The following is a 23,267-nucleotide window of genomic DNA, read 5'->3' as shown; positions in this document are numbered from 1 at the left end:
CGATACGATTTCGGGAAACAGTCGTGACTAGTTGATTTCTTCAACGATGCATCATACTATGGTAGTTAAGCAGCGAGTAACGTCGTTGTACGGGAAACGCACCCCTGTTTGGCTTCTAGTGAAGAAACTTTTACCATGGGAAGGCAACAGCTGATGTAATTGGTCAATTACAGCACGAGCTGCTCACAATTAATTTTCAATGGGAAACTTTATGATTGTTGTGGAGGATTATTGTTTGTGGCATTAGATTCATATTTCCAAAAAATTTTTTGTAATACTTTCATATTGTAGTTTGCCAATAGGCTAATGACCCATACATGTTGTGCTTCTAAAACCTTCAGCAAGTGGATTTCACTGTAAACTATCAAACAGCCAAAGCACAACATGCCATTTTTTTTTATTAATTTATTATTTTTTTTAATTATTGTTTACTTTATTGAATCTGACAGCTCTTCAGCTCCAATGGCCTCATGGGAAAAGTGGTTGGACATTTCAAAGTGGATGCAGCATGTCCTCCAGGTATTGTTCAACTACTGTTTCATCAATACTGTGTAGGATATTCAGATATAATACTCATTTGACATAGGCTACTGCTTTTACTTAAATATGCATATTTGGACACTGGGAATGTTTTTGCAGGAAGTTATGAATTACCATAGTGAACTTTTATAGGGGTCAGCTACTTCGATTAAAAACGTATAGTTACAGGAAACAAATACAATTCAATCCACATGTTTGCCGCCAAAGCCATCACAACAGAACAAGGACCAGACGACTTTTTGCAGCTTAACCATATGGTTACCATCAAAATGTGGCAGCAGTTTGTAATATTTTGCCTTTAGTTTTCAGTCACCGATGACCTGTCTAACCCACAGCGCTGTCTGCATTACCATGACCTCAGATAAGTTCCTCAGCCGTGGAATCATAGTTGAAAGGGGGAATCAAACAAAGCAGGACTTGTGGGAGGCGGCAGCGGAAAGAAAAGCCTGCGGCGCGTTTCCACACACTTCAGCCGGAGCAGCTGATGATGTCATCACGCGTATCCTGGAGATTCTCCCATCAAGAAACGACAGAGAGGGGAAAGTTTATTAAAACAACTGTGAGGGGAGGGGAGAAAAGAGTTGGAGAAGGAGAACTCCCAGGCAAAAACTTTATCCACGCAGGAGAGGACTCTTGGAAGCTCTTTCAGCAAACTGGATTACACTAAGAACAGTTTTCTGTGGATTAATGTGGCCATAATTCATTGGATTAACGATCGCAGAAGGTAAAATTACGTTTTTTGGTCTGCCATGTGGGGAATCTTTACGATGACGAAGATCCCTGCAAACCCCCCAGGGAGATATAGTTTAGGTTTTTTTTTCATTAGCCTAGTTATATTTATGTCTGAAACGTGACATTTGCAGTCTATTCCATATTTCACGTAATTTATTTATCAATATAGGCTACTGTATGCATATAATCACGCGTTTCATGCTTTGTGTGGATGCAAATGATAGGAATGTTTTGTTCTGTATCATATTAGTTACAGCCGTTTTAATTTAGGCTATTTCCTTCATTATTCAAATGTGCTGTTTACACCGTTTTTTCCCCCCCTCCAACTGCCGTTTTTATTTAATTTGGCACAAGTTGTACTCCACATGCAGTTGGTCCAAATGTGTATGTTATGTTTTTTTAATTTTTGGTTTTGCTCTTTTTACCACTTTGGTTTGTGGTAAAAAGTTTTTGACTTGTTGCCCTAACCGTGGCCCCCAAGCGGTAGAGCGTGATAACGCGCGCACTCAGGGTGTTCAGATAGCGGCGCTTTTTCTTTTGAGCAAAAAAATTATAAATATTTTATTCTGGCTAATAATAATATTACCTACATTGGTTTTGGCTTTTACATTAATACAAATCACAGTAGTATTGTTTAAAGTTAGGCTATATATAAAATGAAAAATGAGACGTTGCTCTTTCCACACGCACATCTGGACAGCTGCGTGTCACAATAACCTTTGGAATATAATCACATCCCTGTGATGCTGTCTGTATGAGGAGAAGAGAAGGTTTGGAAGCATCTGCAGTGTGCAGCTGTGCAATCTCACACTTCTCTCTGATGATTTCCAAATGTAAGCATTGCTTGTCATGATGCAGTTTAAGTGTAATCTGAAGGACAGTTCTTTCATGAAACCCTCTGGCATGGTGCTTTTAAATTTGATACAGACCATAGTTCATTCATGATCTCTTTCTAAACCTTCTCAGCACACTCTCTGCCTAGGGTACACACAGGGATTTTTTCAAAATCAGCCCGTGGGAGTGGAAAAAATGCATGCTCAATCTGATGGTAAAACCATCTGGTTTAATGCAGGGGGAGACAAGGTGAGGAGACATAACTTGTGGACACAGACTATTCCCACTTGATGAATTTGCAATACGTTCCATTAAGAATTAGATTTAGTTTAATAAAGCAAGCTTCAAGCAAACCAGTTCCAGTCTCCTTGAGTGAGAAGCAAAAAAAAAGAGATAAATGCTCCTTTGGAAAAGAATGATTGCAAAACAGATGTAATTGAAGGTTAAACAGTGCCGCAGACATGATTACAAATGCCACAGACCCGATTATAAATCTCTCTGGATTGCTCCCTGCATGCGTTTGAAGTGTCTCTCTCTCTAGCTCCCAGGTTCCTGTATCCAAATGGTCTGTGCTGAAAATTTGGGTATATGCACCAGGTTCAGCCTTTCTATTTAACTTTTTAGGATGTTTATGGTGTCATATCATTAGGTTTTCACACCAGTTACATTTTTAGCACCTCCAAAATAGTGATTTATAACCCAGCGATTAGCTGACAGCACTAAAGACCTACATAAAATAAGAATACTGTTTGTCGCTTGTTTGCACTGTTCTGAAGAGAGAGAGAGAGTTTAACACTCCCTCTTTCCCTGAGCTCTCAGGCTCTGACATGAAAACAACACACTACGCAGCTTCTTGACAGCCTCCTTCCTGTCAGCGGTCTGCAAAACAAAATGACTGTAGACGTTTTAACAATAGCTAATTAAAGCGCTTGTTTATTAAAAATGCACATTGTCACTTTTAGCCATTCTCTTAGATGGTCCCGGATTATTGTTTTCGCATGCATAGATTGATTGTAACTATCAATCTTTCATTGAAACGCTATGAATTGGCGTTTGTAGCCCACATACTTGATTCCCTAACTAGTGCTTTTTGTCATTTCAACTATAGACATTCACTTCAGATTTCCGGGCACTGAGCCAAGACAGAATGCGAGAGAGACTCTTTCCTTTATCTGCACGGTCCAGCTGTTCTCGCTGCACGGCAAACAAAGTGAAATGGAAACAAAACAAGCACAAGCTTTAATTTCCATTCCTTTTCTGTGCGTGGAAGCGAATGGTAATGAGAAATTGCCCAGAGGCATTGAATACAGGTAATGGAGTATCTCCGCCTCGCTCACCTGAAATGGATGTTGTCTTGTTTACTAGAACACTGTTGATTTCGTGGTGAGAAGCGAGGTAGAGCTTTGTAAATAACTGAAATGGAATGATACAAACAGACGTGCGGGCGGCCGGTGAAAGAAAGGTAGAGCGTTTCTCATCTTCAGGTGATAGTGTATACTCTGGGGTGGTGTTATTTCGCACGACACCTTCACTTTCGGTGTCTCAACTGGTACAGCGCCTACAGGTGGTATGACCTCAGTCAGAGGATGCAGATTAGGTGTTGCCTGCACAGACATCACCGACAAGCTGAAATTTACAAGAAAGCCATTAAAGGCCGAGGAGAAGACCTTGTCCCTCGGGCGTTCTGACTAATACATCACTCTGACAGGTTCATGTCCAGACATGCCAGTGAGGGTCACTTTGAGTGAACAGCATGTCTGTAAAGAGGGAAGTGAGGTGGTGTTGGTTCTGTGAACACATATAAACATGTTCGAGATTTACTTTATTGTCTTTTTAGTTTCATTTGTATGTTACAAGCAATTACAGATGCTGAATCCCTCCATATGCACTGAAAGATAATACACATAAATCATTAGTACACATAAGAAAATTTCTTATATTTAATAGCAAGGGAAAATGGAATTCTTTGTGTGTGTGTGTAGTCCTGCTAAACCCTATGTAATGGGGTCAAAATGTCCCCTCAATGATGGCAATATCTGAAATCTTTGTCTTTGTGGGGACATTTTTTTGGTCCCCATGAGGAAAACATCTTATAAATCATACAGAATGATGTTTTTTGAAAATGTAAAGAAAAGTTTGTAAAAAAAAAAAAAAAAATGTAAAGAAAGTTTTCTGTGATGGGTAGGTTTAGGGTTAAATAATAGAATATACAGTTTGTACAGTATAAAAATCATTATGTCTACAATGTAAAACTCGATAAGAATACTCAAAACATTTGATGAAACTTATTACCTCAAAACATTTAAGTAAACTAACTCATTTTTTTTTTTAAGTTAGTAGAAATGAAAATTTCTGGGCCCTATCATAACACCCAGCACAATGCGGCGCCAGGCACAACACAAGTGTTTTTTGCTAGTTTCAGCCCGAATCTGCCATAGCGTGAGCGCAACTGGCTTTTAAAGGGAATGGGAGATGAGACTCTGATTGGTTTATTGCACGTTACGCCCAAAACACACCCATTACTCATTAGGAGAATAGGGACAATCCTATTTGACCATGCGCCAGGCGCGGCAACCATTTTTCCATTGTTAAACTAGCAAAAGTGGATTTAGACACGCCCGAAGTGCACTTGCGCCGTGCGCTTCAGACCATGTGCTTAGATCGTTAAAATAGGGCCCTTTGTGACAAGTGTGGCGGGGCTGAGAGCCGTGGAAGCGGAGCAAGGCCAGTGTGGTGCACAGGTGTTACCGTTACCGGCATTCCATTACTCCCACAGTTCTCAGCCTCGTCCCACTCATCATAATGTTAATTACATACACTTAATTTACATAAACATCACATACAGCTATGTTAGATAGCAAATAGCAAATGCTATTATGACTATCAAAGAGACTGTGATTATATACTTGCATGTATATAATCAAACAACATACAGTATAAGGTTTTGCAGCCCATCCTTAACCTAATCACAGGCTTTATTCTTTACCACAATGGTAAAAAACTAACATAACTAACATAACAGAACCCCTACAAAACTAACATAACAGAACTCCCTGTAAATCCCAACATAACAAAACATTAAACACTAACTTATGTCTAACTATGTTAATCTTGTGCAAAAACACACAAAATAACACTTAATTTCAACATTTATTTATACAGTTCGATGCAAAGCATGCTGGGAATTAGAAATCTGCTGCAACTCAACTCAATCCTATTAAGTTCAGCTTACTACAATAAAATTGAGTTCACGCAACTTTTTTTTTTTTTATTAAGTACAATGAACTTTCATTATTGAGTGAACAGTTTGGTTTGACAGTTGTCCCTATAAAACATGAGAACCTAACATGTGTTTTGTGTGTTTAAATAATTTAAACAGCATTTTTATTTATTTTTTTTTTATTTTGTACATTACCGTTCAAAAGTTTGGAGTCAGTATGTTTTGTTGTTGTTCTTTTTCTTGTTGTTTAAATAAATTATCCAGCAAGGATGCAATAAATTGATCAAAAGTGACAGTAAAGACATTTAAAATGTTACAAAAGATTTCTATTTGAAATAAATGCATTTTGAACTTTCTATTCATCAAAGAATCCTGAAAAAAAATATATCGCAGTTTCCAAAAAAACGCATCTCAACTGTTTTCAACATTGATGATGATAATAAATGTTTCTTGAGCGCCAAATCAGCGTATTAGAATGATTTCTGAAGGATCATGTGACAGTGAAGACTGGAGTAATGATGCTGAAAATTACATTTTAAAATATATTAAAATAGAAAACAGTTGTATTTTAATCAAATAAATGCAGCCGTCTTGAGGACAAGAATCTTACTTATACCCAAACTTTGAACAGTAGTAGCCTACTTGGATAACCTTATGTATACTGTATCCCACAATGCAATATGCTCTTCTTTTATTTCCAATGTAATGGATAAACCAGAAGTAATATAATGTTTTACCATATTTTTAATGACTTAATTATTTGATTTCTACACAAAATGGGATTAAAAATGCAAATCAACCTTTTTATTTCCAAGATGATATCTGGGCGCCTCTTCAAGAATTAAACATGAAACTTGATGAATTCCTGCACAGATTGAAACATTTAGAGTGGAATAATGGCTTCTGTTTTACATATTATTATTGTTTTAATAGTAGGCAGTGTACTGTGCATTATTCAGTATTCATTGTGGAGAAGCATTGTGTTTCTGTGTATGTGAGAGATGACACTGAAAGGGACAGATGGACACTGTAATGATAATCGTCAAACGTCATGGGTTACAAAGCTTTATTGGAAATGCTTTGGATCATTAGCGCAATTTATACTCTAAAAGCACCCATCCAACCCTTTAGGCACCATTATTAATCTGGCCTTTAACCGCTGTATTGATTATGACTGCTCCCACATGCTTTCTTACACTTTCCAGCAATTATTTCAAAGCTCTTTTATTGCAGACGTATGGTATTAAATGTAACAAAAAAAATTAAATAAATAAATAAAAATGGCTGTGTCATTAAGAATGAGCTTAGAACAGTATTTCTTAACACACCTGTTTCCTGATTATTTTCATTGGTCTTGGTTTCTCTCACCTGTTCACTTATTCTTTTTTTATCGTGGTTAGGAGCTGAAGGAGGGAGTCATGAGGGTCATCTGCTCCTCTCTGGTGCTTCTCACCATCTGCTTGGGTCACGGGGGTCGACTGGCATCAGCTGAAGGTAAGGGCCTGGTCTCCAAATCAAAGGATGACTTTGTCAAAGGCTAGTTCAAACAGCTAAGATTCTGTATGTTTAATTCATACTACTTCCAACATAACATTATGAATATTTAAAGGAATAGTTAAAGGGGTACTTCAGTCAAAAATTAAAATTCTGCTATCATTTACTAACCTGCATGTCGTTCTAAACCCATAGGATTTGATGGAACATAAAAGGAGACATTTTGAAGAAGTGTACTGGTCGCCATTGTTAGTCCTCATGGAGACTGACGCTTTCAAGCTTCAGAAAGCGTGATATGCTTCAAAAGCACAATAAAAGTGTTGGTGCACTACATACCAAGTCTTTACAGTCATAGTTTTGTGTTAGAAACAGACCAACATTAAAGTGGTTATCCACTGAACTAGAGAACCACTGCGAATGGATCAATAAATCAGTTGAACTCAAGAACCACTTTGATTCACGAATAAAGCATTCAGATTGGTTTGTAAACCAGATAAAGGGATTCACTGAAAATTCGTTCATGAATCATGCGTCACAGCTTCTCTCAAGAACTCATCTAATGCAACTGCAGCGGATGTCAATATTAATGATTTTCCTGCTCCAGAAGACTTGGAACAGTTGTATTTTTGTATAATGAAGCTTAAAAGTCTTAATCAGCATCATAGTTGCATGAAAAAGAGTGACCAGCACCATTCTTTAAAACATCTCCTTTTGCTTTCCACAGAAAAAATAAAGTCATGTTTTGAACAACATGAAGGTGAGTAAATCATGTCAGTAGTTTACTTTTTGGGTGAACTATACATTAATAGAGCAAACAAATCTAAGTTGATGGATCTTGAAGAGGAAATGTATATATATATTATATAGTGTCATATTCCAAATGAATCTGAATGCCCAACTATCATTGTTTAACTGAATGCACTCTTTAGTGAAGCCTTCTGTGCTTACATTTGCTGTATCTGTATGCCAACTAGGCAAGCTTGAGTTAGCCAAAAGTACTCATTGCTCCTTATTTTACAATTTCCATTCAAATGTTGTACTTTTATAAGGTCTGGTAATACTTAAAATGAAAAAAGGGGGAAAAAAGTCATGAAAGAACAAGGACCTGTGGAAAATGGCTCAGCGTTTAAAGAGTGATGCCATGCCTTGTTCTCAAGACTGCCAGGGCTGTTTCTCCAAAATATGGTTATGGAAATTTGGGACCTTCTCCTGTTTCTCTCTGACTTTCTCATACAGCAGAACTGAGTAGTAATTGGGGGCCCCTCAGTATTTATATTTTGATGACATTTTTTTTTCAAACGGCACTATACGGCTCATTTTTAAGAAGTTTCAGAAGTTTTGAAGTCTTTCAGAAAGTACTGGCTAGTGGTTTCATACAAGACTGGCTTGTGCCCTAATAATGTGAGGAAACATGAGAAGCTCTGCTTGTTTTGAGGCCGAATCTCCAGTTTAAAATTTGTAAGGACTTGTTTGCTATCATTCATCACTTTATAATCTTAGTACATGTTGTTTTTGCACTTTTGCTTGTTAGGTTCTTCTCATGCTGAGTCTCTGTGGGGTTTGAGGCAGGAGTGAGAAATGTCAACAACTTTTATTGTATAATATAATAATGCTGCTTTATCTTCTTATTATTATAATGATGCAAGTCTGGCTGAATGTAGTCACGCATCTACTGAAATATTTGCATATAAACATCTGTTCCCATTAGTGCTTCTTATGCCAAAAATAGTGCAGATTGATAATATGAGTACACTGTCTTTTTATGTTTAAGGCTAAACCTCTTTTCAAACATTCAACAGTCAAATTCCAAGATTTGCTTGATGATTTCAATCAAACCATATTTTGTCATTTTTAAAGGGTTAGTTCACCCAAAAATGAAAATTCTGTCATTTATTACTCACCCTCATGTCGTTCCACACCAGTAAAACCTTCGTTCATGTTCGGAACACATGCTCCGAACCACTGATTCGAAACAAAAGATTCGTAAAGCTTCGAAGCAGTGTTTTGAAATCGGCCATCACTAGATATATTTGAAAAGTCGTTATTTTGTTTTTTGGCGCACAGAAAGTGTTCTTGTCGCTTCATAACACTAAGGTTGAACCACTCTACTCACATGAACTGTTTTAATATGTCTTTAGTCTTTACTAACCCTTTAAAGTCATCATGAAATCAAAATGGATGCTAATTTACTTCATGCATGTTTGAAAATATTTTGTGACTTTTATATGACTTTTTTCCCTTGTGCATTTTTGTTCTGAGTGCACCATTTACCATTTCATCACCATGTATAACTGTCCTCAGAAGTGATGCATGATTGCTTGAGCTAACAAACTAACCCACATTCCCACATTCAACCACCTCCAATTACCCTGGGCTTGCATTTCACAGTGTGGATGGCATCTCTGGGATGTCGTTTCTCACCCCCAGCTCTGCAAATCCCCAGTTGACTTTCTCCTTAATGAGTTTCTTCAGGCCAAATGTGAGACCTAAAAATATACAATAAACAATATGCAATCAGGGACAAATAGAGCAGAGGCCGCAGGAGTGAATCTGAACAAGGGTAAGACACAGTATTTCACATATATGAGCTTTCCAGATAATGTTAATGAGGAGACATTTTGACTGAATCCAGGCAAGGTGAAATGTTTCTGTTCCTTATTTTTTTTCTCCCAACATTTTTCTTCTACCCTCTATAAAGTGGATGTGTTTTTATATTTCATTCTTTTGGCAAGTGAAGGATTTTCTTATTTCTAAGAACCTCAAAAGAGTCTAACAGTGAAGCAGCTTGTACAGCTACATATCTCTAAATTAAAAGAATGCTGACTCTTAACGTATGAAATCCTAAACCCCAGAAACTTTCACTCCACTTCAAACTCTAGCCCTGTCTGCAATGCTTGATGACGTGTCTGTTCTCCATGCATTTGAAATGCACTTCTCCTCCCCCTGCATTCAACTTTCCATCATTGCCTCGGGAGCGAGAGCCGCCTCCAGCTTTCCTATCTCCTCCCTGACATCTCCGCATCTTAATCCCGCCTTTTTGCCGTGTGAAAGCATAGGGGCTTTGTAGAACCAAGAAGAAAAGGGATTTAGCCGAGTCTGTCTGATTTCAAAAAGTGAAAATGCGAGAACAATTCAAAATGAATTCTTTATCTGTCAGATAAGTTTTTGTTGGAGACATTTCCTCCCTATCTGTATGTGCTGAGTTGGCTGTGGAGAGATTCAGGTGTTGTAGATTTAAAAAGAGCTCTTTGTAACTTGACAGGGCAAGAATACGAGTTGGAAAACCCATCACCTGCTCTCCTCCGCCACTAGAAGCTCAACAAGACGGCTCTGAGCTGCTTCTTTCTTTTATTGCTTGAGATTCTCATACTCATCTGATCTCTGAAACTTCTAAGTGACAGTTCCCTACACCGCAGTAACTTGCTAATGCACTTTGATTGATGTATGTGTCTTTGAGCCAATCAAACCATGCTGATTAAAAACTTTTCTCGTCTCAGACACCTCTGACATGCTTCTTCACAAAGAAAAAAGTTTTTTTTTTTTTAAATGCCTTGTCCTAAACTGAACTTTTCAGTGTTTTTGGATCATGAGAAAAGGCATGGAAAGATATATGCAGAGTAGGGATGTACCGATTTATCGGCCAATAATCAGTATTGGCCAATAGAAGCAATTAGTTTCACTATATGTTTTTATTGTATAAAAACAGCCGATGATCAGGGCCGATTATATCCTTTCAATCAAAAGGGGGCTGGAAAGATTGCAGTCAGACTGCAACTCGTACTGTGAAGAAAATGTCTCTTATGTTGAATTAGGGCTGTCGAAATTAATGCGACAATAACGTATTAACAATTAAAACATAGCGACATTAAAGCAAGCTCTATTTGACCCTATGAATAACCCATAGTTCAAGCCAAAATTTCCAGGTCCATGTTTTTTTCCCTACACAAACGTTATTTGTAGTGTGCCTTCCATCCAATAGTCACAAAGATCTTTTGTGCTTTGTTACTTCTGATAAGAAGTCTCAGCTTTCAAATTCTGTCCATTTTATCATAAAAATCAAGCAATAATTGGCATTTTGATGCTCTTAAATGTGACGTGACAGATCGCTGTAGTGCCTCAGTTCAAATGGCAGCGCAAGTCTTTTCTTCCATTTTAATACAAGTTATAGCATGAAAAAACATGCAGGAATATCAAAAGATGTTGAAAAATATAGTACAACAAAACTTGCCAAAATGTATCATGTCACATGTAATTGCTTAATCACAACTTGAGAACAATATATCACTTAATATTGCATTTACCTCAGGAAAGGTGTCCAATGTTCACAGTTTGTTAGTTAGCCATAAAAAACACTAGAGAGGAGCTTATTTACTCTTAATTATATATGTATGTTTGAATAAATTTGTCATGGAGAAGATACGTGTTTATGAAAACTATCTAATGTGCAACTGAGTGGTATATATTTGTGTAATTATTATATATATAAAATAAATAGCCTGTATACTTTACAGCATTAGTTGAGAGAGAAAATCAAACTATCAGTATCGGTATCGGCAGATATCATTCTGAATAATTGGCAGAGAAATTTAGTATTAGGACATCTCTAATACAGAGTCATAATGCCCTTTCACAATTTTGAGTAGATTTTAAATGCAACTTCCTCCCTGAAAACTTGTTTACATCAAGTTGCACAATAGTTGTGGGCAAAAAAAGGTACGAGTTAAAGTTTTCTCATCTACAGTAATAAAAATGAGGAAGGATGCCCATTAATGCCCCCTTAAAGTCGCCATAAAACTGAAGATATAATTGTCTATTCTTCCCTATTGTGACGTATATCTGAGTGAAACGGCTACTTGATTAGATTGTATGAACTTTGTCTTTTTCACATGTTGCCCATCAGTTGAGAGTGTGTCAGACCACCTGTCATTGTCTTTGCCACCATGCAGTTAGATTGGGAGAGTGATTCCCCCAGAGAAGAGCATGTTATTTTTAGCTCCATTTATGTCTGAGATGGTGTCTGTCTCCCTCAGACAATCATTGAATGCCTCAACTCGTTCACCTCATGTTCAGGACCAAGTTTTGACAGGACTCTTCATGATTGGTTGTACAAGTTGTTTTATGCAAGACCTTTCACAGATGGCAGGACAAGATCTGCTGCAACTTGACTGCTTCTCTTTTTCTACAGGTGTCAGCTGCCCGTCCATACAGGTAGAAGACTGGAAGTTTCCTCAAACTGCCAGACACAACATTACAGGTAAAGACTGCTGCCAATAGATCTTCTTTAAAGAAGCCAAAAATGAAAAATTCTGTCATACTCACCCTCAAGTCATGCCACATGATTTCCTTCTCCTATGGAGCACAAAAGAAGACATTTAGTTGAATGTCCAACCTACTCTTTTCCATACAACAAAAGTGAATGGTGGTGGATGGTTGTCTAGCTCCAAAAAGGACCATAAAATTAGTCCATATGACTTGTACACTATATTGCATGTGTTTTAAAGAAATATGATAGCTTTGTGTGAGGAACAGACCACATTTAAGTTATTATTCACTAAAAATCATGCCTCAAAAAGCATATGAGGTTTGAGTGAAATGATGGTGATAAGACATCATTTTCATTTTGAGTGAACTATCTCTATTCTTAGAATTTTATGTTTATGAAAATGCAGAAACACTGTTTAGGGCCCATTCACACAGGACTTTTTAAATTCAATTTAATTATATTAATGGGTAATATATATATATATATATATATATATATATATATATAAATGTGTGTGTGTGTGTGTGTGTGTGTGTGTTCACCAAGGCTGCATTTATTTGACCATAATACAGTAAAAACAGTAATATTATGAAATATTATTGCATTTTAAAATAACTGTTTTCTATTTGAATATATTTATATATTATGTTTTATTTATTTATATTTTTGAATATATTTATATTACCATCACTGGCTTCTACTCCATTCATATGCCGTTAACCACCCAATTATTTCTGCACACTTTATACCCAAAAATGGGAAAGATGTTCACTCAATATAATTATGTGAATGCACTGCCATCTGTAATCATTCCAGCCTTTTAATACACTTAATAAAAGTCCAACTGCCCATAAAGCAGTCTAAGGAATAGTCTATGAGCTGAAAGATATAGATACTCACAGTATTAAGATTCCTCCTTTGGCCTTACATGAATTGAAAACTGTCACAGATGCCACACTATTAAGGTTCCTGACATGAATTGAAAACTGCCTCAGCAGAGATGATACATAGCGTAGGACATGTCAAATGGCAGTCCACTGATTCATTAGCCTGTGGGGTGGTAAATGGATTTATCGCCCTATCTGCAGGTTTCAATCTGGCGCGTCGTTTCTCCCTGCTGAAGAACAGCGAGGTCAAGAAAATCCGAAATCCGAGAGGGCCTGTCATCCTTCGGCTTGGGAAAGTCCAACTCATCCAACCTACAGAGTAATTTGTTTTTACCTTTCCTCTTCCTGTTTTTCTTATCTATTTTTCCTCAGAGATTCAGAGAGAGGGAAAGTTAATTTCCATCATTTTCGGTGACCCTTCAGGGTCAATTATATAAATAACTGCACTTCCACTCTCTCTCAGACTATGGAGTCTGTTCATCCTCTAAAAGCAATACAGTTCAATAAGCTATAATTGCAGAACTACCAACGTATTCTAGCAGGTCAGTACAAGCCTTGAATTCCTGGCTGTTGGCTGTTATTTGGTCTAACATTTACAGTAGCATCATGAAAGAATCACAATAATGATACCAGAGAGATTTTGACTTCCTCCTTATGTTATGTCCATCTCTCTGCAAATAAACATTTCAACAGATTACATGCTGCCTTGTGCTTTTCCACAGAAACGCTGTTAAATTTTTTATTAACAATAACTTTAAGTGCTTTTGGTGAGACCTCAAGCCACAGTAGCAATCCGTTTTATGACAATGCTTTCATTGAGCCGTGCATAGATGAAAAATGACAATGATATAAGCTAATGCGTTCTGTTTCCTCTGAGTTCTCTGGTACTGTATGTTGGGATGACAAAGTCAGTTTGCATTGGTTTAGACTACATATCAGGTTCCTTATTAGAATTTCCTGTTATCCTTTTCTCTAGACTTAACAGAAATGAGAGTTCGAATGTTTGAGCCAAATAGGTCAGAAGAGTAATTCTGAAGCTCTCGATCTTGTGCTGCACTGTAGAACCTTTTTATACTCTTTTTGTACTTGCTCTGTCCTCAATCTGCAGTATATACAGTAGGAGTGAATTCAGGGTGATTGGGACACTTTTTGCGATTGAGATGACTTGGAAAAAGTGTCTCAATCAAGCTGAATTCAGCCCTATATCATGAACTCTCTCTCTCACAAACACACACACACACACACACTCACACACAAAAAAATTATGTCCTTCAAAAGCCCTAAATGGACAGGAGGGCTGCCTTTCCTATAAGAGGTTAGGTAACTTTGTGTTGTACAGGCTAATTTTCAGATTTATAGTGTTAAAATATCCAAAAACCACTAGAACAATGTTATATATTTTGTTGACTTGTGACGAGACGTGTGTCGCGCTCATCTCTCATTAGCAATCGCTCCAGCTGCCTCATTTCTGCTCGCACAGCCCTGCTTCATACTACAGTAGTGTTAATAATCTCATCCATGAATACGATTTCTGCCCAAGTCCCATCCTGATTCTTTTCCACCGGCTGTAGACATGAAGACAAGGCTTCCTGTGATTCCGTGAAATCAAGGCGTCATCCAGCTATGCCTTTGTTTTAAATAAGCGACCTCTAGAGGTGAAAATGTACATAGTGTGCCTTTAATCCTCTAACAAACTCTGTAAACAATTTGGAGGAAGATATGGTGACCACAGGTAAAGTAGGACATATTCTGATCATTTAAATTTGTCTTTAAAATAAGTTTAATTGGTTTCATCACATTCATCATATATAGCCTCTAGCCTGTAGAGGTTTTGAGTGACATGAACATTATAATGGACACACTATCTTTTTCTCCATCCCTCCTAGATAGTTATCCATTAGTTTTCAGATGTTTGGACAAGTGTTCTGTTTGTCTCTAATAGTGCTTGAGCTGCTGTTTATCTCCCTGTTGTAAGATGGAAGCTGTTCTCTGGCTGACACTCTCTTTAGAGAAAGCTGCTTGGCAGTTGCAAATAAACATGAGGATCTGACACAGCTTATCTTTGTGCTGATGGTGCATTGCAAGAAATGTTACTTAAAGGTTAGGGATTTGGATCCAGATGTTAGATGGAAGTCTGGCAAGACCATTAACTCTTCTCTTTATAGGTTCGTCCCAATTTGCGTATTTGTGCACTATTTAATGGCGTTTTTATAAATGGTGTTAAAAATAGTTTTATAAGTAGTGAAAGTTCCAAAAAGAGAAAGTGCACTTCAAATTCACAGATGATGCACTTAATTAAAGGGGCTATACAGTATGTAGAATTCAGAAACCCTTGTTATTATTTTACAATCAGATCACAACAATTTCACAAAATGTGGTCATAAGACAATTATTATTACAGCTAAAGGAAACATGAAATGGAACAAGAAAGCATTTTGTAAACTAACATATTAGCAAATGTTAGTTTACAAAATGCTTTCTTGTTACATTTCATGTCTCCTTTAGCTGTAATAATAATTCTTATGGTTGAAAGTTGTACAGTTTGACTTTCTGAAACTTTGAAAGGAGAAGCAAAGATACACATACACACAGACATACCCAAATCCCCCCATCATCAGGGAGTTCCTCTCTAAGAATGGGTTTTCCAGAGCCCCAGGTGCTTTCCCCATTTGAAACCTGAGTTCTTTTTCTCCTGCTCTAAATCTCATCTTGCAGCCAGAAAGAGAGCAAGAGCCTGCACTTGAATCTCACTCAATATGGCCGGCTTACCGCAGAGGGGGAAAAGAAAAAACAAGATTCTTCCTACATAAATGCTCTCCTACGTTCTCTTTCTATGAGATAAAGTTTAATGTAAAGTCTTGTCAGCTGGTCTCTGATATTTGATAGCAGCAGATGGTGTTTATATTGTTAGGCCACCTCTGTGTTAGTCATTCTCTTAGCTTAGACTTGGCCTGTAATAGAACTGTCTACCCCTTTATCTCGGATTTCACCTTACCTGGGAGAGAGATGGAGGGTTTATGTTTGAGTGTGTTTACCCAGGTCTTTGTATTTGTGTCCGAGAAGAAGTACAGAAAATCGGGGGCTGATAAGAATAACAGATAATCAGCAGCTTGTTTTGGCTGATACTGATAGTGAAGCATTTTGCTTTTTATAGCTAATTAGCTAATTAATTAAAACTACTCACTTCACACCTAATAAGTGTTGTTTAAAAACACTGAACTTTACAATTAACATAGGCGATATGTCCAACTCTTTTTAATTAGCTTACACATTAGAAATGTTCTGTTATTAATTTATGAAATATGCTCATAATAACCATAACAGGATTTGCTGAAATACCATACAAATCACTTTATGCATTTTATATCAGTGGAAAGGTCTGCAACAAGTATGTTTGTTTTAGTCATATACACTACCATTCAAACATTTGACGTCGGTAATGTTTTTGAAATAAGTTTTTTATGCTTACCAAGACTGCATTTATTTGATTCAAAATACAGAAAAAAATTAATATTATGAAAACAAATGTTTTCTGTTTTAAAGTGTAAATTATTTCTGTGATGCCAAAGTTGAATTTTCAGCATCATTACTCCAGTCTTCAATGTCACATGATTCTTCAGAAATCATTCACATATGGTGATTTGATGCTCAAGAAACATTTATTATTATCAATGTTGAAAACAATTGTGCTGGTTAATATTTTTGTGGAAACCATACAAACGTTTTAGAAAGTTCAGTAGTACAGCGTTTATTTGAAATAGAAATCATTTTTAACATTATAAATACAAAGTTCTGTCATGAAACTCTAGATGGCGCAGACTGATGAGTCGGTCCTTAACTGCTTGCATATCATTCTCTATAGGGCACAGCTGATTGGTTCCTGCTGTATCAGTAGCCAATGATCTTGCTGCTCATCTTTCAAATACTTGGTCAGCGTCTGCCATAACAGTTTGCAGCGCACTTTCAGAAACCCTCCACCTCCCCCAGCTCCACCTGTACAGATCAGCTACGAAAAATTAATGTATAAACGGTTGTGTATTTACTTTATTAAACGCTCAGACACACATGTAAAGGCCTGTTTGCACATTAAAAACAGCTTGACGGAGCGCAGCAGATTATTAACTCTCTGTTGCTAATATAAACTGCTAATTTGTTGCTCATTGTTCCTAATATAAACCCCAGGCTTGTCTGTAAGTAAATATGCTTATCTCCTAGACTCAGATCGGTACGTTGATTTAAAAGTGACACATGTCGCATTTCAAAAGTCTTAAAGCAATTTTAAAAACACAGAAATATTATCAGAATATGACAATGTGATTTTGTTACTTTTAACAGATGATCCCAATCAAAACATGCCCAAACATAATGCAAAAAGGTGTGTAGTTCTTGAGAGCAACATGACATGTTAACTTGGCTAAAAAACACTGCAGTTTTATAGGCCGCATTTACACATCGTGCACATATGCCTGTTTAGTTCTTATACACACATTATTAAAAAAAAATGCAGCTATTAAATATACCGTAACAAATTATCGGCTAAAAAATGGCTGTAATTCCACTGTTGGCATTCCATAATAACTGAACATTCCTTGTTACTGGCCACCAATATATCATGCAGCTCTATTCTATAAAGTGTCTCAAAATATAGACCTACTGTCTCCAATAATGAAATTAAAAATCATTAATCTTTGATTTATGATGGCCCTTTCAGTGGAGTAGTTTTGTTCAGTAATATCTACAAGAAATCTTTGAAAGAAATGTGTACCTCAGCCCCTGTCATAACACGTTTCATCCTGTACAAACTCTCTCTCTTTCTCTCTAGTGCTTAGTCCTGATTTCATTTTTTCCTTGAGGAGGCCAGCCTCACTGTTATTACTCTGGATTCCAGCTCTCTGTTATAAATCATTGTCACCTCATTTTAGAGACAAACAAGCTTCCTGCTCATTGTGGTGCATGTTATGCATGCATGTATATGCGTTTATGATCAGCTTCCCGTCGTTCCATGATTTGTGCGTGAATAAACCCCAGCCAGCACTGAGTCTATGTTTGTGTGTATTTGAGATGGTGAACACATTCCTGGAGTTTGTCTGCCCTTGACCCACCAAGAGGCAGGCAAACTGTTTATCTAGCAAGAGATGGAAGTTGAGAATGAAGATGAGGATTGCTGAGCTGTATTTCTTTTCGAAATTAGTGTCAGGGGTTATCCCTCTATCTGTATCCACAGCATCATTAATACAGAGATGCTCCCACTTCTGCTACCATTCAGACTGATTCTGTACAATTACAACCCACCTGCTCCATGTTTATTTGTTTGTTCGTATGCTGCAGTCTAACCACATGCTTGTCTCCTCAGTCAAGTGTTTCCTCATGGACTTCCAGAGGAGTTCACCCTGGTCTTCACCATGTTGCTGAAGAAGAAATCTTTGAATGATAACATTTACCTGTTCCAGATCTCAGATGAGCACGGGTATCCTCAGGTGTGTGTCAAGTCTATTGTGTCTTCAGGAAATGATAATTATAGGACTGCATGCTAAATCATAAAATTCGAATCGCTTTTATTTTTTAGATATTGTTATTTTGTGTCGGACTGAGTGGTGCAGAAGGTAGCACTCTTAACCGTGACACGTGTAGAATTCTTGTATCCTTCTTTTCATAACATATGTATTTCAATTTAACAGCAAGCTAGTGCTTGATTATTATGCTACAGCAAGGTCCAAAACTAGCACTATGTTATTGTCTTTATGTGAGAAACTTGGCTTTGGCACATAAACTGTTAAATTTTCAGCATCATTACTCCAGTCTTCAGTGTCACGATCCTTCAGAAAATCATTATAATAGCTGATTTACTGCTCAAGAAACATTTATTATGATCATTAATGTTGAAAACCATTTTGATGCTTAATATTTCTGTCGAAAATTAGTTTTTTCAGGATTCTGTGATGAATAGAAAGTTCAAAAGAACAGCATTTATTTGAAATGAAAATATTTTCTAACATTATAAATGTCTTTACTGTCACTTTTGATCAATTTAATGCATACTTGCTCAATAAAAGTATTAATTAAAAAAAAAAAAAATGAGCCCAAACTTTTGAACGGTAGTGTATTGTTATGAAAAAATTAAAAACTTGGCTAAAGGAAATATTAATGACCAACAGGTATGGAAAAAAGCTAAATTTGGACCCTGTACTGCAGCTTCAACAAAATCACATTTAAAATAAAACAGTCTTTTTCCCTATTTATCATGCTCCTTTAGTTCTCACTGGACTGGAATGGTCCAGATGGCAACCTGGCCCTGCGGGCGAGAGGGGCCGACTCTGAAGGGCCCATGGTGGGATGCGTGTTCGACGGTGAGGGTGTGGAATCCCTGAAGGACATGCGCTGGCATAAGGTGGCTCTGAGCCTGCAAAGTAATGCGGCCTCCTTGCACGTGGACTGCAGCTCCATTGAGAACAAGCCTCTGGAGCTCCGTGGTCAATTGCCCATCAATGGACACACGCTGTTGGGTATGAGGGCTACTGATGCTGCCCCTGTGGAGGTGAGGAACTCTGGTGATCCTACAAATGATTGAAGCTGTATTTTAAGCCTTTTCCAAAGGACAATGCTTAGAATACAAGGATGTCAATTAGATGAATGACTGCAGAAGCCTCCAGCTCCTCTGTTAATTGAGCACTACACTGCTAATAGAGTAGTTGGAAGTTGATGTTTCCTATAAGCCAGCTTCCCGCAGGTTTTGCCCTAGGCATCCTGTCTGCAGGGGAAATGTGGCAGGGGCGTGTCTGTGGATGTATGAGAGACAGGAAGACTACAGGCGCTTCTCTTCAGGGCTAGCTCTACTGAGCTCACTCAGCTCAAAAAAGATGAAAAGAACAGCCCGTGGTAGCCTAAACGAGCTTCATCCATTACTAATTAATTAGTTCGTTAATCCAACCACTTAGCGAAATGATCATGTAAGTGGTCATATGTAAAGCAGTGGGGGTCCAGCATTTAAAAAGCTCATTTTCTCTGTTCTTGGTCTGCTTTTAATATGCTTTCTTTCTTTTTCTTTCTTCAGATTGACGTTCAGCAAGTGATGGTGTATTGTGACCCCACTCTGGCTATCCAGGAGGCCTGCTGTGAGATACCTGGAGCTCGGGTAATACTGTTAAAAACACCAGAAAATGCTCTTGTACATGGTATTATGCCAAATATCAAAGTTATTTTGTGTAGTGTATTCATTTCTATTAGTGGTCGGCCACTATGGGCAGTTAAATGGCTTTGTATACTGTTATATACTAGACAGCAGGGTGCCTGATGGCAAATATAATGGAAATATGTACCCATTTCAGTTTAAAATGAGATGTACACAGCAAAAACAACACTTGTTTGGACAATGTTTACAGAACGAACAAAAAATAGAAAATGTTATCCAAGGCTGTTTGGTAGGTTTTGTACTGTAACAAAAGGAAAAGGGAATCACTTCTATTATTCGACATAGATATTATCAGCATTCAATTTGTCTGATAAATCAGACTGTCAATAATTTATTTCATTTTGTAGCATAAAAGATATGGAAAGGCTCAATATTAATGTTTGTCCGCATTTTTCTGGGCAACCACAAAAGAAAAAAACTGTACAACTAAACCATTGAATTAAGTTGTTTGATTAGACGATATAGTATTAGTGTTGTTATTGTAACTTTTAAAATCATTTTTGTTAATTAAAGTAAAATATCTATAAATATTAAATGAAATACTTAAACTTAAAAAAAAACATAAACAAAAATTAGAAATGTTGCAACTTACTGAAACAAGTACTTTCTTAAAAATAGTGTCAAAAAATCCTCTTGTTCCCGTAAACCTAATATTTAATGTATTGTCTCGTGAGCTAAGTGTGTCGTCATACCCCTAATAAAAAGAAAATTCTCAACAACAAAATTTTGCTGAGTGGCTTGTAACTTTGGAAAACCACTAACCACAGTGGCTGGGACTAAATGTGGCCCTGTTTTGGGGAAAGTTACTTTTAAAAGTAATGCATTACAATATTGTGTTACTCCCTAAAAAAGTAACTAATTGCGTTACTTAGTTACTTTTTATGAAAAGTAATTTGCTACATTACTTTTGAAGGAAACGTATGCGTTACTTGCGTTACTTATTTGAAAAAGTAACTTCAATATTTTGTTGTAAATTGAAAAAACTTCACTAGTTACTTGAAAAAAGTAATCTGATTACGTAACTCAAGTTACGTGTAATGCATTACACTGGCCAACACTGACCCTGACTACATAGAACTAACCCTAAACCAAACCTAATACTAGGCCTAACTATAGTAAGTACATGTATTTAATTAATATTATTACTCAGTACTTAAATGTACAACAAGAACTCCTTAAAATAAAGTGTAATGAAAATAAGAGGAAAAAAAATGGTCAGAGAGCCAGATAAGTCAGAGAGAAAATAATTAGTTTAATTAGTTTCTTTGAATATGAAGCAGTTTGCATCAAAGTAATTGTGAAAGTTGAGTCCTATACAGAGTCATTTAACAATGAATGATCTCATGCATGTAAATTAAACCATTAAATCTATAGGTTTAGATCTATAGGGTAAACCTAATGGATTGAACCTACCACAGACCAAGTATAGGTAGAAGGTAAAAAACCAAGAAGGTAAAAAAAAAAAAAAAAAATAGGTGAGTGTTTTTCCCAGCATTATAAAGTAATATTTCACCTAAGCTGATGAAACACTTGCACATGTTTTCAATGATCACAGCGGAGGCAAAACTCATGTTTTGCTAAGGGAATGGATGCGTTCTTTCTGTCAAAAAATCATTGTTGTAGTTTTACTTGATGGATCAAGCTCCAGCAGCGGCTCAGCTTCCATCGGGACAGCTGTGGTGGAGGAACAGTGCCTGAGTCATAGATGTGGGAGTGCTGCTTTATTTGAGGATTTGGAATTTGGTGCGTTTCTCCTCTCTGAATTGATCAGAGCTTTGGCAAGACTTGCTAAATCGAAAAGGCTCACAGGAATGCGTCACTCACAGATAACTTCAGCCTGTATGAAAAGCATCCAGCCACCCACAGAATGAATAGTAAAGAAGGTAGAGATCAGGAAATGTCACCTGTGAAACTTATTTGACAAAGCAAGTGCACATAAGAGCACAGCCAGCTCTGAGCTGGTATTCTGAATTTGATGCAATTTTGGATCAGAGGATATTTCACAGCCAAGAACTATTAGATATCATTAGTTGCGTGCCAGATGGACCATTTTTAGTCTGAAAGGATGATTCAGTGATTATTCCCTTTACATGTTAGCTGCCTGTTTGTGAGGTAAGATATGAATAACATTAAAACCATGTGACAAAAACATGAAGGTTTCTGTTGTAAATGTAACCAACAAAGTTCTTTGTATTCTGTTGTTTTGGGGCGAATGCTCAAAGCTCCCTGCGAGCAGTGCTTAAAATGGAAACAAGGGCAACTATTTCCCCCTGAATGCACGTGCTCTAACGTTGCTTTTTAAAAGCAGAGGAGTCAGCGAATACGTCTTTGAGACGCAGAGGAAAGGATGTCTTATGTTGCAGATGTCTTGAAAGACCACATTTGTTGAAAGTATCAATACCAGGAAGTGTGCATGATTTACGGTACATGAAATCCAGTGTTATTTTTGTATTATTTATATACTATCATAGTATTTATTCATATTTTGAAGTAGCTTTTATTTTTATATTTGCAGTTTTCATTTTAGTTGAAGTTTTAGCAATTTAGTTTTGTGCATTTGTCATTTTTATTAGTTTTAGTGTTTTTAATTTTTGTTTCAGTTTTAGTTTTAGTCATTTTAGTGCTTCAGCCTAAACTTATTTCAGGTATTTAGTTCAGTAACCTTTCTAATTTCTGAAGTTTTTCAGCTAATATTTATATTTTATTTAGGCTTTATTTCAGTTGATGAAATAAAGTAGTTTTAATAGTTTTAATTAAAGTGCTCCAATTATGCTATTTAAAGGTTCCTAATTTTGTTTTGGAGGTCTCTTACAACAGGTTTTTTTCATGTATCCAAGGTCAAAAACCTCTTTAATTTTCTTATAATATACATTGTAGCATCACTTCTTTTCTCACAGTGTCTAAATGGTTCAATAAAGGATTCGGTCTCTCTAAACCCCTCCCTTCCTACTCTGCTCTGATTGGTCAGATGGCCTAGTCTCTTGTGATTGGTCTACCGCTTACAGCACGTGTCAGAAATGAAACGGCCATTACCATATCTGAATTTCGGCTCTGGAGGCTTGTTCAGCACTTGTATACACAGTGATACAAACAGTAAAGGTCTTTGCA

The 23,267-nt window shown here is 36.9% G+C and overlaps 1 protein-coding gene across 1 annotated transcript in view; it reads left to right on the top strand.

The window, feature by feature from the left end:
* Nucleotides 1-480: 480 nt before the first annotated feature.
* col16a1 (collagen, type XVI, alpha 1) overlaps nucleotides 481-23,267 on the top strand; it is an 80,498-nt gene continuing 57,711 nt past the window's right edge. Inside the window, 7 exon segments of the mRNA XM_051872744.1 lie at nucleotides 481-519; nucleotides 6,727-6,820; nucleotides 12,006-12,074; nucleotides 13,172-13,289; nucleotides 18,324-18,447; nucleotides 19,224-19,505; nucleotides 20,022-20,102. Coding sequence (XP_051728704.1) covers nucleotides 502-519; nucleotides 6,727-6,820; nucleotides 12,006-12,074; nucleotides 13,172-13,289; nucleotides 18,324-18,447; nucleotides 19,224-19,505; nucleotides 20,022-20,102 — 786 coding nt within the window. The 5' untranslated portion in view covers nucleotides 481-501.

The sequence above is a fragment of the Ctenopharyngodon idella genome, chromosome 19, assembly GCF_019924925.1.
Source record: "Ctenopharyngodon idella isolate HZGC_01 chromosome 19, HZGC01, whole genome shotgun sequence".
In the NCBI taxonomy this organism is placed as follows: domain Eukaryota; kingdom Metazoa; phylum Chordata; class Actinopteri; order Cypriniformes; family Xenocyprididae; genus Ctenopharyngodon; species Ctenopharyngodon idella.
The sequence above is the reverse complement of the archived record's forward strand: the minus strand, read 5'-3'. Positions and strand labels throughout refer to the sequence as shown.